Source organism: Pochonia chlamydosporia, chromosome 3, assembly GCF_001653235.2.
Source record: "Pochonia chlamydosporia 170 chromosome 3, whole genome shotgun sequence".
Classification (NCBI taxonomy): Eukaryota; Fungi; Ascomycota; class Sordariomycetes; order Hypocreales; family Clavicipitaceae; genus Pochonia; species Pochonia chlamydosporia.
This window is the reverse complement of record NC_035792.1, coordinates 620260-638008: the sequence shown is the minus strand read 5'-3', so window position 1 is coordinate 638008 and position 17749 is coordinate 620260. Positions and strand designations below refer to the sequence as shown.

Sequence of the window (17749 nt, the reverse complement as noted above, 5' to 3'; positions counted from 1 at the left end):
GAGGTTTGAACAAGTTGGACGTTGGAAGAAAGAAAAATGCCACATCGCGCCCAACTGTCTTCACATAAAGAGAATCTGTACGCCGGCAATTCGTGGCTTGTTTAGCTTCAACATACCCAGTTTAGCTGTCAAAAATCTCCAATTGACGATGGAGATTGGATGGTGTCAGTGCGGGAAGCTAAGAAATATCGACAGCCATAAACCAGTACCCATGATTCAAGCCACAGACCGTTCGAGGGTTGGGTCCAGAAAGGGGAAAGAAAAAACGCATCTACACTCAACTCAGTTGACACCACGTTTGGGAACTTGAGCAGAAATCTCAAAAAAAAAAAAAAAAAGTGAATTCAGGTTATCTACTTAAACCTGCTGCAGATACTCCTACAAGTCTTTTACCCATCTCAGCGTTGGTTTTGTTACTTGATAAATCCCACTTCCCATGCAGTCAGCACGAGACTGAGTCTTGACTCTTGAATGCCGTTACCCCTGTCTAGTGAAGAAACTAATGCGTGGCACTCGCACGGATGCCGCAATCACGAGTCGGTGCCACGACGATCCCTCTCAGCCTTACTGAACTGGTGCTTTCTTCTGAGACCCTTGGCTCTGACAATCCAGGGCTTTTTACCAGCTGTCTGGTCGCGGTTTTTGCAACATCAGACGATCTGTAAAGGAGAAAATCACATGGGTGCCAATTTATGCCCCTTGTTCGTTAGGCGCAGGCGATCTGCGGAGAAATAGCTCCTGTGTGGCCATTCTTCAAATCTGGCTAGTGTAACCTAATTTTCTTGGGACCAATAATAAGAACTAATGAAATTATCCCCCTGAGTGCTGAATAAGGATACACATCGTGTCAGGTTCTTTCTCGCCACTATGTTCGGGGGAGATCTGGAAAGAGATAGTGAAAGGGTAAGTACATAAGGAGGCAGCCACAAGTGGAACTCATGGGCACGCAGCTGCATGTGGCGTCTTTGTTGCCGCTTGCAGCTCAAAACAAGAGAGTGACAAGGCTATAATCTGGCTTCTATGAGATGAGGTGAACAAAGTACTGCTCTTAGTGCCGACGATTCTTGGAGAGGTGGCACAAACAGGGGTAAGCTTTGTGTGTTTGTATGGATGGAGAGTTGCTCTAAGTGCTGGTATGTGGATGTGCAGAGCATTCCAAGTTTCAGATTCGGCTGATTAGGCATAACTGAAAAACTAACCTTTGACTGGCGCTTCAGAACAAACAGACAGATAATTAGTGTTAAACGGCCAGCCTCACCATCTCCTGGTTATTGCAGTTCATCTTACACACATTTAGAAATGGGTTGTGAATATCGAACTTGGTGCCATAGTATCTATTGAACAGGCGGCAAGCAAATACCTGGATCTGGCCATGTTAAAATGAACTGTTATGGGTTTTTGACATTTACAAGAGACTTTCCTAGTATTGTGTTCACCTAACATCTGGGTTGCCATAGCTTAGGCACTCCGAACTGCCATTTCTCTCAATGGCATTGTCTTTCAGGAGCAGAGAATGTAATTTATTCAGAAGGTTTCTCAGCCTTCCTACGTTATAATGTACTGTTGAACATCACTTTATCAAGTGTTCGGAAGACCAAATGCTCCCACTCACTCCACCACTAAAGCCCGTCTTGAGTGGCTTCCGTTATGGTTTTTGCAGTTCAATTCCCCTTTGCGTCTTCAATTACGGTAACCCCATACTTAACCATAGGGGTTTGCCAAACCCGAGTTGTACTTCTGTAATACAGCTCAACAATTGCTTACTAGAAGATTCCATTTTCGACACAGTCAACACTACAACCCTGCAGTCATGGATACACCGCATTTATCTGAAGGCCGTGACTGGCTTAGCCGAATGCCGAATGAACTACTGCTGATGGTTGGCAATAATCTTCGAATTGTGGCGGATATAGGTTCACTAGCGAGGGTAAATCGCCATTTTCACCAAGTATTCAACCACACTCTATACAATACTCAACTGAGAACTCGTCTCGACAAACGTGCTCTACCTTGCGCAGTTCGGAAGGGGTGCGAAGCTGGGGTTGTCAAGGCACTGAATGCCGGTGCGAGGGAACTCGTCAACAGTTCCTTCCCAGAAATGCGATGGAATCCGAGATTTTCCACGGGTCTGGATGAAAACCTACTGTACCATGCTGTTTTTCATGGGTATCGTGGTATTGTGAAGCTGCTGCTGGATGCCGGTGCTGTACATCCACACGTATCAAGACGGCAAAGGAGACGCACGCCACCAGACACATATCACCATCAATATCCCAATCTTCGGATTGATCAGGAGCATATTCTCGAAACGGCAGTACAGATGGGTCACTATGCCATAGCACAGGACCTTCTAAGTCATGGGGGCTTTACTACGACGCGATCGCTTATTGCTTCTCTGCGAGCGGCGGCGAGCAATGGACACAGTGGCATATTCTTTGAGCTTTTATCACATCTAGAAGACGAAACGAGTCCTGAGGTGCAGGATTGGCTTGTGAACCGAGCCATAATCGATATTTGTCGACCTGAGTACGAAATTGACAAGGAGAACAAGAAACTAGCCGAGGTAATGTCGATGGCGGATTACGTCCTAAGGCGTATTAAAGAAGAGCACTGGGAGATGAACATTCACAATTCACTACACCAAGTTTGTCGTGGGCATATGGATTCTGCTGAGCTGCTCGAATTGTTTATTTCTCATGGGTTAGATCCGATGCTACGGGACGATGATTACCGCGATCGACTACCCATCGCTGCCGCAATGCAGACCAGAAACACAACGATTGTGAAGCATCTCATCGACCAGGGACACTTTAGCAACCATCCATTTGACCTTGAATACCTTCTTGAAGAGGTTTGCTTCGGGGACCCCACCAAAGAAGACGAGTATATTGCGATTGCTGAATGGCTTTTTGCCCAAGGGGCAGCACTACATGAACCTTCAAGAATAGTCAAGGATGCGGCAGGAAGATTGTGCAGGTACGGAAATGGTCGACTATTTCAATTACTTCTCGACAACGACCCCGAATTCAATAGGGTCGTCTTGGACAAGTCACCAAATCTCTTGCGGTATGCCTGCAAAGACGAAACGGACAGTCATCTTGCCCTCACGAAGGTGGTCTTCAACAAGGAAGCTAAGCCTAACTCTGGGTCGCGTTTACACCCCAAGTTACCGCAACTACATTTCGCATGTACGCGCGGAAAACGTAACTCTATCAAGGTCATGGTGGAGTACACGGGTAAACCGACGGGGAAGGCTAGCGACGTATTTCCATTTAACACACTTGACATCTCCTTGGCGATTCGGGATTCGAAAACGGTTCAGATGTTGCTTGAATATGCGAAAGCTGAGAAGTCGCGCCGTGGACAGGATGCTGGTGACGAACCAGCCGGCGGACTCCAAGCACTGTTGAGTCTTGATTCAAACGACGTTATCATAAACCCTCACTATTACTTCACCGAAGCAGCAGGTCAAGGTGATGTCAAGACAATGAGTGACTTCTTTGACAAGCGCATCTTTCCACCCTTGGAAAATGCCTGGATCTACAGATATTTCGACCATCCACTTATGAATGCCGTCGCAAATAACCATCCAGCGGCTGTGCAAAAATGCCTTGACATGGGCTATGATCCTCTTTCAGTGAGCAACTTTTACAAGACACAAGGCGAAGACGGCTTAATCGTGGCGGCTTGCTACAGAGACAGCGTTAAGGTGCTTGATGTCATACTACGTATGCCGCAGCGGGAACACGACATCGTTGAAGGGCTCAAACTCGCCATCGACAAGAATAATGTAGAGATGGTGAAAAGGATATACATGCATTTGGTCAAGAGTAATCCAGGTGAGGTTATTCTACGGAAGATCTTTAACTATGCAAGGGGGCGTAAGAATGCAAGAATGATGGATGCTCTGGATGATATGGGGGCACCGTATGATGGAGAGTTTTGGTGGTCGGAAAGACATGATAACCCGAAATATGTGTGTGATTTTCCCAAAAGAAGATGACTGCTGGGTCATTGAGTGTGGAGAAAGGAAACCGAAGATACGGAGAGATGGTTTTGGTTATACCCTTTGACAGATTTCTTGGTTTAAATGTATATCTCTAGTTGGGACGGGGTTATTGGCGTTGAAAAGGGAATAGGAACAGGATTGGTCACCATAATACGCTTAAAATATGTAAATACTAGACGAGAAATATGATTCTCAGTTACAGCGCTAATGGCTGCCTTGCGACATTGCCATTTTCATGGTTGTTAGTTGCGCCACGCAGGAGGAGAATTTACGTCGTCTAGTCTCTCCATTTGGCAACGTACAGCCAATGCTGGGACAATTGGCAGACGATGAGCCTGGCGTGGTTGGGAGTGAAGTTCGGGCAACGCCTTTCGAGTGATAGAGTCGTGGATATATGATTCCTGGAACACTGAATGTTGTTCGAACAACCCTGGACCTGTCATAGAACTCTGTTCCAATAAAGAAATTTGCATGCACGTTTCAGAAGTAGCTGTTCCTACTTGCCGTCTTTCAAGTGTGGAAACTAACATAGAACAAACCCCGTAAACGCCACAAAATGACTACAAAGCAGAGTTCAAATTAAGTTGTTTGACAATCGCCCGTGAACTGTTAGCTGCAAAGTCATCCCTGGCTGAAGATCACCGGTAAAAGTACTCCTTCTGGCTGAAAAATGGAACCCCCATGTTAAATGGAGTAAATAATAGCATCGTATTACAAATTCTCACCCTTATGTCCTTCCAAGCGCATTTTCTCCAACAACCGTTCACGCCGCAGGGGCTTGTGTTCTTATGGCGGGAACTGAAAGGCAACGAACACTAGCAAAACATACATTCACCAAAGGTTATTTCATCGCTAAGCGCCAACCTAACATGCATGGTGTACATCCCGCCAGACTAGTTCACTGCCCTGTTTGCCCGGTGACTCTTTGTCGTCATGTCAGCTACTCATATTTAAGTACCGCACATGGCCCATGTTGGGTGGTATTTCTAGCATTTTGTAATCACCTTTTCATTGCCACGGCATCGACACGTCCTCATCTTTGCGCACTGGCATTATTTCAGTCCCTGAAATGTTGTTAGAGAAAATGGATGCCGAAACGAAAGGTCTATCGCTTCATCATATGCCAGGAGAGGTACTGTTGCTGATTGGCAGCCACCTCAAACTTGTAGCAGATATTGCGCACCTCAGCAGAGTCAATCGTCACTTTCACTGCTGGTTTGACCCCGTGTTATACGATCCCCAGCAGCGGAGGATCCAGCTCGACCGTCTGGCTTTGCCTTCGGCAGTTCAAGCAGCCTGCACGCCAGGAGTTTCAAAAGCAATTCAGGCCGGGGCGTCAGTAAATGATAATTTTGACGAACTACCCCGCCTAAAAGGATGCTATGATTTAGATTCGAGAGTGCTTTGTCATGCCGTCTATCACGGGCACGGGGATATTGTCAAAGTGCTCCTCGACGCCGGCGCTACTCAGCCGGAGGCACGGTGGTGGCGAGTCCCCAGGTGGCCGAACAAGTGGCTGCACTTCCATGAAAATGACTTTGTTTTTGAGTCTATCCTGGAAGTCGCAGTCCAGAATAGTAAGCTCGAGATAGCTGAGAGCCTGCTACAGCATGACAGGTTCACCACAACCCAACAAGTCTTCCCAGGTCTGGTCGTGGCTGCCCGTCAGGGGCATGACGAAATTTTCCGCAAACTCCTAGAGCGCCTAAAAGATAACTACGATAACCTATCGGACGAAGACAAAGACGGACCAGTGAAAGAAGTGCAAGGGAACATGAAACTTTGGTTTGTGGGCAGTGTCATTCGCGACATATGTGACACCCCGGGAAAGGAGAGCGTCGCAGTCAAGTCAATAATGAAGCAGGTCCTAGAGTACATCAAAACCCGCCGCTGGAGTATTTCAGGGCCAAAATCCCTTCATCAAGTTTGTTTAGGATACTACGACGACCCGGAGCTAGTCAAGATGCTAGTTGAAGCCGGGTGCGACCCAATGGAAATCGGGGATGACTTTGATCATTTGCCGATCAACTCTGCTTTGCGAGACGGAAAGGCCAATATTTCTCGATACCTGTTGGACAAAGGGTATTATAGAAAGAATACGATGGAAATTGAGCGCCTTTTCAACGATCTTTGCTCCGGGCGTGGCGACGACGCCGTGGACATTGCTAAACGACTTTGGAGAAGACTGTCGCCTAGCAAAGATATTTTTTCACCCTGGCAGTGTGATGTGGAGGAGGTAATCCGATCTAATTGCACATCTGGCCGAGGTCAACTGTTTCAATTCTTGTTTGACAATGACCCCGAGGTCAAGGAAGCGGTGACCAAGAGTTCTAACAGGCATCGGTTTCTGAATCACGCGTGCGTGGCAAATACCACCGGCCATCTTGCTATAGCCGCACTGCTGCTAAAGAATGGAGCAGATCCGAACTCTCCGTCTGAACGTGGCGAAATACCGCTTCAGACTGCATGTGAATCAGCTGGGCACGACATGATCAAGCTGCTCTTAACGTACGGAGCCGAACCAGTGAGGAAGCCGTTGGGTGGCAGTTATCTCACAGCGTTTAATGCCTCGTGGAAACGTGAGGACTTTGAAGCTATCCGAATCATGTTGGAGCATCTCAAGATCCCAATCCCACCCCTTGGGCTGGGTGTTAATGATGGGGCCGCCAAAAGATGTGACGCGGTCGAGGAACTGAAAAAATTTGACATCCACCTGAGTCTTGACCAATATTTTCTGAATGCTGTCGCCAAGGGAGATATAGAAACCATGGACTACCTATTTAAGCACGGCCACTATCAACTAAAACACGATACCTCCAACTTTCGCCTCCAGATGGACCATCCACTTGTGTTGGCCGTCGCATCAGGGCAAGTGGCCGCCGCCAGGAAATGCCTCGAGATGGGATACGACCCCGAGGCGGTATCTGCTTGGCTATGTCAGGGTGTGACAAGGGAAGTGTTCAGACCGTCCCATGTGACACAGGGTCAGGGAACTTTTCCACTTGACAATAGGGGGTTGATTACGAGGGCGGCATACGACGGCAACCTTGAGATGGTGAAGCTTCTACTTGACGGCCAACGCGTGAATGTCCTAGACGCAAGCAGGGGGCTGGAACTCGCTGTTGGAACGACGAGGGATATACGGATGGTACGGACACTGTACGCGTACTTGTACTTGGGTCGTGTGGAACCGAAACCAAAGATTCTACCCTTCCTTTTCGAAATTGCAGAGCGGGACCCCAAAGGGAGAATGCGGAACGCTCTTGAGAGGATGGTAAACTGAGATAGCGACTGTTGGTGAACATGGAGAGTTCAATATTAATTGACCTAGTCGTTGGCATAAAGCTGTCGTCTTTGGCGCAACAAGTCTGTGGTTGACCAAAGACACAGACTCCAACGAGGGTGAAGTCATAATCACTAGTGCTGTTCTTACTTCTTGATATTTGTAGCACTAAACGTGTGGAATTTACGACAAGCGACTGGCTTGAGCAGAACATAAATCCTCATAGACCTAACTTCCTTTCTAAAGGCGGTCCATGAATTATGCTAGTTTATATCGAAGGTTTTAGACTGATAAGGTTGAAATTATACAACTATTTTTATTACGCTAATGGTATGGCTGTCATTGCCGTCTAACCTTGCAGCAGTCTCATTGTGCCGTACGTGAAGAGCTCTGTATGAACTGCAAACGAGAAGAAAACATCAATTGCGAGAATGTTAACACGACAAATATGAGAAGTAGTCTCAGGTAATGTATATCTGCCGGGCCAGCCTCCAATAATATTACACGGTTCTGACCTAAAGCTGAGCCAATGTCCCCAGTTCACACTTGTCGGAAGACAGCCGGGCAAACCATGCCGCATTTCTGGCTTATCGTAACTCAAAATAAATCCGGCTTCGTCATCACGACAAAGGAAATACATACTAACGTGCCTGGCCGCCTTGGAAGTGGAAACGAGCTTGATCGTACTGTGCAGTATGAGTATGGTCTGTCAGTCTCATCGCCTTTCGCCGTTAGATTTTGACGAAGAGGTAATTGTCCGCGTGTTGGCCAGATTCCATTTGTCGGCCCGAACAGGGCAATAGTCACTTCTTGGTTTGAGTCCCAGTGAATCTAACACTGAATTTAAGTGCAGAGTGGCTCAATGTGGCACATCCACCTGTGTTGGTGGCGTCTTCTATTGATGTCTGGTGTTGATTTAGTTGACAGACTCTCCACAAAGCTGGTAACATCCAACATCGTCATGATTCCTTGAATAACATCATCATTACAGATGAGAAAGCTGCCGATAGCTTTAATGGAGCTTTCTACCTAAAACTACTTGTATGCCGTCGGATTCTCTCAACTGTTTGACGTGTGCAGAGATTTTACTGTGTTGTTGGTGTCGCCAAACGATGTCTTACCTCAGGACACTCATTACTTACTCGGGCTATTGAGTTAACTACTTAGAAGGTCACACATCTAACTAGCACTTAATTAAATGGCCAAAATCAGGTTCCATGCGACAAACACTGAACCAGCGCATAAATGTGGACAAGTTTGAAACCGTCGTCCTGCGCTTGAAAAGACTCAGCGAAGAGTACTATCAGACATTTGCAACAAGCAATTGCCCGCTGTGGCGATTTCCCCTTGCACGCAGGTCCTGGGATCAGCAAATCGCTTCCTAGTCCCTGGCCCAAGTGGGCCAACATTGGAGCACTTGAGGTTATAACGGGAATTGGTTTTCTGTGGTGGCGTTTATCGTCGACTCCAGCTGATGTGAGCCACCGGGCAATTACCAGACTAGGAACTAGACACACGGGCACATCCCCAGGTTCCTGGAGAAGGTCAAAATACCCCATGGGGGCTAGCCAGACAGTTAGGTGCTAAAATGGAGTCAATTAATTGTATACGTCGCTTGACGTCTCGAGCCGTGCTGCCGAGATAAATACCGGGCAAAGGGCAAAGCTGCTTCGAAGGTCTGTTGTCCATCATTGATCCAATATCAAATACAGCTTCAACCTATACCTTGGTCATCCCCTTCTTCTGCGGGTTTCTTAGTCGTTTCCAGTCACCTCCAAATCGCCATGACTTCCGTCAACGCGCCGCATGCCGACAAGGCGCAAGTTGTTACCGTTGAGTCGGCAACTTTGGAAAACATGGGCAGGAATGACGCAGATTTTTCCACGACCATTCTCGACGCCAAAATTGCGACAGAAAAGGAGCACTCCATGTCTCTTTGGCATGGCCTCAGGCAGTATCCCCGCGCAATTGGTTGGTCAATTCTCTTTTCGACCGCCATCATTATGGAAGGCTACGATGTCGTCTTGCTGGGCTCTTTCTATGCCTACCCAGAGTTCAACAAAAAGTTTGGCAACCTTCAGCCGGATGGATCCTATCAGCTCACTGCTCCCTGGCAGGCTGGTCTAAGTATGGCCATGAACGTGGGCCAAATCTTGGGCCTCTTCGTCAATGGAATCATTGTTGAGCGCTTGGGTTACAAGAAGTCTATGCTGGGATCCCTCACGCTGGTCATTGCATTCATATTCGTCCTCTTCTTTGCCCAGAACCTCCCAACACTTCTCGTGGGCGAGATTCTCATGGGCATACCACTCGGCGCTTTCCAGACCGTTACTGTGACTTATGCGTCCGAGGTTTGTCCAGTGGTTTTGCGCTGCTATTTGACCACCTATGTCAACTTGTGCTGGGTTATTGGTCAGTTCATTGCCTCTGGCGTTCTTCGAGGCTTCGTTGAGAGGACGGATGAATGGGGATTTCGCATTCCCTTTGCCATCCAGTGGATCTGGCCTGTTCCTATCATCATTGGAGTTTTGCTAGCGCCGGAAAGCCCCTGGTGGTTAGTTCGACAAGGCCGCAAGGCGGATGCCATCACCTCGCTGCAGCGGCTGACTGGCGGTGTGTTCGAGGGGAATAGCAGCGCCGAGGAAACGGTCGCCATGATGGTGCATACCAATGAGCTGGAAAGACAGATGGAAGAAGGTACAACCTACCTGGACTGTTTCAAAGGCGTCAACCTCCGCCGTACCGAAATAGTCTGCCTCACTTGGGTTGCTCAAAATCTGTGTGGTGCTGGTCTGATGGCCAACTCGACCTACTTCTACGTTCAAGCTGGACTTGCCGCAACAAATTCGTTCAGCATGTCTCTAGGACAGTATGGTATAGGCATTCTCGGCACACTCTTTTCATGGGTCCTCATGACACATTTTGGGCGACGAACTCTGTACGTAGGTGGCTTGATGGCACTCAACGTACTCCTTTTAGTCGTTGGTTTCACCTCATTGGCTGGTGATCATAACTCAGGGGCTTCTTGGGCCATTGGTTCTATGCTCTTGGTTTATACCTTTGTCTACGACTCTACCGTGGGACCAGTTTGTTACTCTCTGGTGTCGGAACTGTCCTCAACCCGTCTTCGAACCAAAACGATCGTCCTGTCTCGGAACGCGTATAATGTGTTTTCAATCGTCAATGCCATCATTTTCCCCTATATGTTGAACCCAACGGCCTGGAACTGGCGTGGAAAGGCAGGCTTTTTCTGGGCTGGGTTTTGTTTCTTATGCGTTGTATGGACCTTCTTTCGCCTGCCGGAACCACAGGGCCGCACTTTCGGGGAGCTCGATGTTCTCTTCGAACAGAAAATTCCCGCAAGGAAGTTCAGGACTACCGTGGTGGATCCATTTGATCTTGGTGACCATGCGACTGAGAAATTGAAGGAGTAGAGTGTCCGACAGCGAGTGCGGAGTCTTGGCTCTACAAATCACATTCATTCGGACTAGTTGCTTCAAGGACAGGATTACATGCCATATTGTGGCTACTTAGTACCGAGAAACTTAATCCTCCTATGTAAAGAGGCAGAAGCCCTCCTTTTTTATAGTACTTAAATATCCACTCATAATACAGTTGGTATCATATACTCTAGTGCCCATCTATTAGGTGACAGTTTTGCCTGTTGGAGGTGAGTGAATGAACTTCTCATAAAAATGTGAAGACCAATTGTCAACAGACATCTAATAATACCATTATCAGTCATTACAGGAAAATACAACACGGAATGCTCGGATAAAAATGGAACTGAATACAGGAATTCTAGCACAAGAAACTCCAATATATTGACTACAAAAGCAATTATATTGAGGGGGCTATCGGATGCCACTAGAAGGAAAGTCTCGGCAGTTCCTTTTCACCAAATTTCAAGACAACTATAAAAGGAAGGAAGATTCCATCTAGTTATACAGTCGGGGGAGGACCGAAAAAATCCACTGTCCAAAAGAGATCTAGCTCGTAACGTAATACCAATATTTATAGTCTGCATTTTGAACTCCATTGTGTTTTACCACATTCGCTGGGATCGCCGAGACTGACGGTCTCCTCTTGTTGTCCCAAACAAGTCCTACATCGCGTCTTATAAACCCCAACTTCCATTCACACAGCAGCTCACCTGAACAAGTCGAGCTGTTTTGTGCATGTCAGCCTTGGTTGTGCAGTCTGCTGAGCTCGGGACTTAGTATGCTGAAACAAATAGGTACACGCAGACGATTACAGGTTTTTTGTTGCGGAGGCTGGTGGCAGTAAATAGTGGTAAAGTAGGGGGAAGTCCAGGCAGAGGAATTGGCGAGAAAAATAGCTATGGGGAAAGGGCGAAAACCTCCGGTTAGCTCAGACTAACACCCCTGTCTGGAGGGTTCGTCCCGTTACGATCTCATCTCACTTTGAGCTTTCTGCGCGACACCACCGCCATGAGCCAACGGACGTGCCAGGCCATCAGGAACGGACAACAAAATAATGCCCATAAACCTGGCCTACAATAGATTGATGCTGAAGAGATTAGGCGTAACACACACCCTTCATACCTCATTGGCACCAGCACTTCACCCAAAACAAAGCCAGTGGTTTTGCCCTTTGGCGGAGACTGTAGTAGCGGCCAATTGCCAACTACGGCAAGGTTTCCTCGCACTTTCTGCCAAAACGGGCCAACGTTGTTTCATATTAGTATATATTGAACAAACAAACATTCTGATCCAAACAGAGAACACATAAGATATCAATGGCTTAAGTTATTGTACGCAAAGCAGGGTTTATGTACACAGCATTGTGAAATGTATTTGCACCGACCAGCCGCTTGAAATGGCCGCCAAGCTTCTTGTCGGAGGTAAGATACCCTTCGATTATTACGGGCAATTACTAATACCCGAGCAAGGACAGAAGGAACATCAATGGGATGCTGGAAGGGAACTTGATCTTATCATCAACCCAGCAGGCACCTTTACGCGACCGAGACAAACAAGCTATCTCATGGCCTGTCGACCGTCTATGCTCTCCCCAGAGTTGATTGTGTTCAACAATAGCGGGCGTCGGGTATTTCCAAGCGATACCGGCGATGGATTACCCAGTATCCTTAACAGGTACACAGGTCAGGCGTGTCGCTGGAGGTACCTGCATCTAGGATTCGACCCAACGTGGTGGGTTGCGCCTTTGAATAAACTGTTAGGCGAGCAAAAACAAACGAATTGTGTACGAAGGCAAGGGCTTGAGGTTATTTCGTTGGTGCAACTTGACGAGCGTGTGCGTTGCCAGATTTTGGATTTCATGCCATTCATGTCATTCACAACATGGAAAGAAAAGCTTTCGCGAGGTGGCCGTTGGGTCGATTGGAAGCACAGTAAACAAGTGTGGACGGCAAGGATTTGTCTCCATCACACGACCGGCGTGGTTCTCATCAAGGAAAACATTCGAGTTCAAGTGGTAGATTCAGATGGTCTGCAGAGCTTGGGTATATATAACTGGCACGATGTTCCTGAGGGTAAACATCTGTTCATAACAACCCACGGATCTCAGCATCCAACAATTCGCTTGTTGGCTGGGGACTTTGTTATTGTGCAATCAGACGAAGATTCAAATCCGAAAGAAATTGAAGGCTCTAGCCTTGGTAATTGACAAGTTTACAGTTTCAGGGCATTTCTTTCGTCTCTTACCGGAGAAGGGCTTCGTGATGACCAAACACGGCTTAATTTCTTTATCGCCTATTACAAGGCGTCAGCATAACTCATGGTTACGAGCTCTATAGCCAAGCTTCACTTTGAAGACACGGTGGATAATTTCTATTAGTCTTGGCTTGTTCTTCCATCCTCTGAGCAGGCAGACGGAGGTCGGCTCGCAAACGCGTACAAAGCGAATCAAGTGTTAAAGTCTATGCCACTTCTTTTTAGGAGCTAGAACCCTCTTCACGCTACATCGACAGGAAATAATTTGCGCACACTATGGTAAATGGTTGCAATCCGCTCTTCCCGTCCCTATCCCTCGCTCCAAGGAATATGGATCAGGACTGCATGTTGGGGGGGGGGGGGGTACAATGGCCAGACCAGGTGTTACGGTATTCTCATTCACAATGTTTCCTATATTATAAACGTGCCTGCAAAGGAGAAGTCTTGGCTGCGCCCAACTGACAGGACTAGACCACGGCAAAGTGACGACTACATCTGCATTTAGTAAATGTCCGGGCCACATATTGTGACTGACAGTGTGGCTGATGTCTGGATGGTCTAATTGGGTCCAATCAGGTCGAGAGTCTACAAATGTGGGGTGCCTGGCCAATATTGGAGAAGGTAGACTCCAAATAAGAAATTTGAGGGGCTCCATCTAGTTATCCCACATTCGGATTTGGGGTTCCCCATGGGGTCAAGGCAAGCGTGCATGAACGGTCCAGTCGGCAAAGGAGGAAAACTTTCAATTCAACTCCTCTCCGTCCACGCCTGGTTTCACAAAATTTACCGAAAATTTGAAGAAAACTCACGAAGCAGGGTCTAGCTTTTCAATACTTACGAAAGGTGTAAAGATGGGCGGGCAATTGCCGATAAAAGACTAATCGACCGGACAAGGGTGGTAATAACATACCATTGAGGGGGCATGTTCAACTGCGTCAGTCTATATATTCTATCAAATATTACGTTGCCTTGTCCTAGCAATCAACCCTCTTGGCTATTGAGGCACAATCGTCTCAAGTTGTTTTTTTAGCTACAGTCAACCAACGCATGACTTTTGTTTCATGATGCGTACTGCAACGATTACCGCTATCCTCCTTACGCAGGCCCTTGCATTGCCCTCCAGTGAGCTGGTTCGCAAGGATTGCTTGCCGCGTGCCACGAATAACACAAATTGTGACTCCAACTTCTGCACTTGGTGGCACAATGAAGCAGAGATTAACACTGCCACTCCTGTGAAACCAGGAAACGTCCGCCAATCTCACCAGTACTTGGTGCAGGTCAGCGTGGCCGGCGCGAACAAATTCTTTGACTCTTTCGTCTACGAAGCAATTCCCAGAAACGGTAATGGAAGGATTTATGCTCCGGGAGACGCCCCGAACAGCAATACTTTGGGAGGGGATGTAGATGATGGCATTACTATTGAGCCAAGCATCGGACTCAACATGGCTTGGACACAATTCGAGTACAGCCAGGATGTTGATGTGAAAATCAACCGGAGAGATGGAACGTCTCTCAAGGCAAATGAGGTCGTCATCCGCCCTGTGTCAACGGGATATGCTATTTCCCAGTCTGATGACGGTGGCATAACGGTTCGGATTCCAAAGGACACCAATGGGCGACGCATCTCGGTTGAGTTTGATTCGGACTTGTACACGTTCCGCTCTGATGGCAATCAATATGTTACGTCCGGAGGGAGCGTTGTTGGTGTCGAGCCGCGCAATGCTCTCGTTGTATTTGCTAGCCCGCCATTGCCTTCCAACCTCGTGCCTCAAATGACCGAGAGCAATACACAAACAATGAAGCCCGGCCCCATCAACAACGGCGATTGGGGGAACAAGCCGATTTTGTATTTCCCACCTGGAGTGTACTACTTGAATCAAGACCAATCTGGTGCTTCCAGCAAGTTTGGTGCGAATCACATTCGCTTGTCACCCAATACATACTGGGTGCACTTGGCACCAGGTGCGTACATCAAGGGCGCCATTGAGTACTTCACAAAACAGAACTTCTATGCAACCGGGCATGGCGTACTCTCTGGCGAACACTATGTGTACATGGCCAATGCTGCAAAGTCCTATGTTGCAGAAAAGAGTGATCAATATGGCCTCCGGATGTGGTGGCATAACAGCATCGGTCAAGGGCAAAAGTGGACATGTCGGGGTCCTACCATAACTGCGCCGCCATTCAATACCATGGACTTTAATGGAAATTCCGACATATCAACAGACGTTGCCGACTATAAGCAAGTAGGAGCATTCTTCTTCCAGACGGACGGCCCAGCGGTCTACCCGAATAGCGTCGTTCGTGATATCTTCTACCATGTTAATGACGATGGAATCAAGCTATACTACTCTGGTGTATCGCTTTCTCGTGCAACGATCTGGAAGTGCCACAACGATCCCATCATTCAGATGGGTTGGGACACGAGGAACGTAAACGGCATCAACGTCGATACGCTGAATGTCATCCACGCACGGTACTACAAGTCGGAAACTGTGGTGCCCTCGGCAATCATTGGAGCGTCTCCATTCTACATGAGTGGGAAAACGCCCGATACGAGCAAGGCAATCAGTGCCACAATCTCCAATGTTGTGTGCGAGGGACCCTGTCCTGCTCTGATGAGAATCACTCCATTGCAAAACTACAAAAATTTTGTCGTCAAGAATGTTGCATTCCCCGACGGACTGCAGAAAAATAGCATCGGTATCGGACAGAGTATCATTCCTGCTCAACCTGGTGTGACCATGGACGTGACAATTGACAACTGGACTGTGGGTGGCGAGAAAGTCACCATGCAAAACTTCCAGGCAGATCAGCTTGGCCAATTCAATATTGACGGAAGTTATTGGGGGCAGTGGAAGATAACGTAAACAAGCAAGCAAGCACATGGAAACACGACCCTCAGCGTGAGGAGCGCTCAATGTCTGACTGAGGTGGTTGCGGGAGCGGCACCCCGTCAAAGTTAGTTGATTTCTTATACATGCCAGCACTCCCGATGGAATACATTCACCAGGCTTACAGTCCCTTCTGCCGCGAGTCCTGACCATGTTATTTTCCCCTTCTGTTCTTTGCGTACCTGGCAGTACGTCTTTCAATCTCCACATCACACCGTCCCGTGCCTTTGTTAAGTGCGATGGCTGAAGTTCCTCTTCGTCTGTCAGTGGAATTGCGGGTTTCCGAATATCTCATTGCATAGCCAATTTGGAGTGTGATGCGCAGACGGAACGGCAAGCATGTACGAGACACATTTTTTTATGCGATGCGTTTTATAAATACTCTGATAACTATGATTTAAATTGAAGGATAGTATCTGCTTCAGGGCTCCAATCGGCCTATGAATACAACTTTGTTATTGAATGAGTGCTGTACCTTTTTACCTACTTAATCGTGTCGCGGTTGTCCATAACTTGCTGGGGGTTAGTTCTCCACCAACAAACCATCCAAGTGTCAACTCTAGCCAGAGGCAACCTTCAGCATGTGCCACCGCATGACCAATGTCAAAAACGCGATGACTAGCATCGGGCGGCTAATCCCAAATACAGATTATGTATTTCCACTTCCAAAACAACCAACCAGGTTAAAATACAACTAATGATATAACTCTTTGGTCCGCTAATGAATTGACCAACAGCAGGGGTTGGTACTGTAGTCAATACTACGGCAATAAAAAATAATACGTACATCGCAAAACGTACAATGCAATACACAGTTGTTGAATGGTTATTATACAATTTGGGCAGAATTAACTTTGGCACCATTTTGTTTGCAATTGTTACGAATCAACTGCAAGAGAGCAGGCAGAATGAATAAATGAGTGAATGTAAGGGGATGACGTAAATTTGAGGAGGTTGAGAATACGAATGCGCCTCATTATGATAACCCAACAGCCAGAGTGCAATTTGTCGCGCTAGAAAAGTTGTCCAGCACCGTCCTCGTCCTTCATGTGTTGTGAGGTTTTGAGGCACAGCCCACAATGCACTTCCAGCCGGTTTTCATGGCACGACACTCTTCGTATACCCGGTCCAGGAGCTTCTGACTCTGGGAGACTGATGCCGTAGGGTATGTTGATGGGGCAAACGCCGACATGGAAACTGTTGCTGTAGTTAGGCCTTGTGCTTGGCCGCTACCTGCAACAGGCCGGTTATTACCCCTGTGGTCGAACAACTGTGACAATGTGAACGGGCCAAACTGAATCATGCTTTGCTGGGTTATCTCATATCCTGTCTGTCTCAAAATGCGCAGAAACTGAGCAGTGGTAACCGTTGCTGGGGCGATGGGAAGGGACTCCCCCAACCCCGAGGTGGATGATGCCTTGATGCGGTGATGAGCATTTTGAAAGGTGACTGGCCAGAGTGAGTCATGGGGAAGAAAAGTACCTCGTTTCTTATATCCTCAACTGCAAATAGTTCCAGCAAGTAGAACCCGAGCATGGAGGTCAACAAACCGCAGGGTTCCAACTCGCTTTGGAAATAGACGAATTCCAGGCAACCCCCAGGCACCAGAACCCTATTGAACTCGGTCAAACAGGACGTCAAATCTCGCGTAGATAACTGCAACGGTGCACGCACTCCTTTGTATAATGAACGAGCAGAAATTACATCTACAGACGCGTCCAGATATGGAAGTCGAGCCAGGTCATGTGTGAAGACAGGAAAGGCAGCGCCAACGGCAGAACCAATCTCATCGGTCGGAGCAACCACATCCCCTGAATTTACTTCTCTCGTACTCAGACACTGACTATTGGTCGTCGGAATGATCTTA

General features: G+C 47.6%; 4 protein-coding genes across 4 annotated transcripts; all 4 read left to right on the top strand.

Annotated features, from left to right (window-relative positions):
* Positions 1-1810: 1810 nt before the first annotated feature.
* On the top strand, positions 1811-4003 carry VFPPC_13572 (ankyrin repeats (3 copies) domain-containing protein; the record flags this gene model as incomplete). The annotated part of the gene is made up of 1 exon (XM_018291347.1): positions 1811-4003. The coding sequence occupies one exon, from the start codon at positions 1811-1813 to the stop codon at positions 4001-4003; it is 2193 nt and encodes a 730-aa protein (XP_018144601.1).
* Positions 4004-5093: 1090 nt separating this feature from the next.
* Positions 5094-7292, top strand: VFPPC_04101 (ankyrin repeats (3 copies) domain-containing protein; the record flags this gene model as incomplete). The annotated part of the gene is made up of 1 exon (XM_018283508.1): positions 5094-7292. One exon carries the CDS (start codon positions 5094-5096, stop codon positions 7290-7292), a length of 2199 nt encoding a protein of 732 aa, XP_018144600.1.
* Positions 7293-9076: 1784 nt separating this feature from the next.
* Positions 9077-10726, top strand: VFPPC_04100 (sugar porter (SP) family MFS transporter; the record flags this gene model as incomplete). Its single annotated transcript, XM_018283507.1, has 1 exon — positions 9077-10726. One exon carries the CDS (start codon positions 9077-9079, stop codon positions 10724-10726), a length of 1650 nt encoding a protein of 549 aa, XP_018144599.1.
* Positions 10727-14052: 3326 nt separating this feature from the next.
* VFPPC_04098 (dextranase precursor) lies at positions 14053-15858 on the top strand (the record flags this gene model as incomplete). The annotated part of the gene is made up of 1 exon (XM_018283505.1): positions 14053-15858. The coding sequence occupies one exon, from the start codon at positions 14053-14055 to the stop codon at positions 15856-15858; it is 1806 nt and encodes a 601-aa protein (XP_018144597.1).
* Between the last annotated feature and the right edge of the window lie 1891 nt (positions 15859-17749).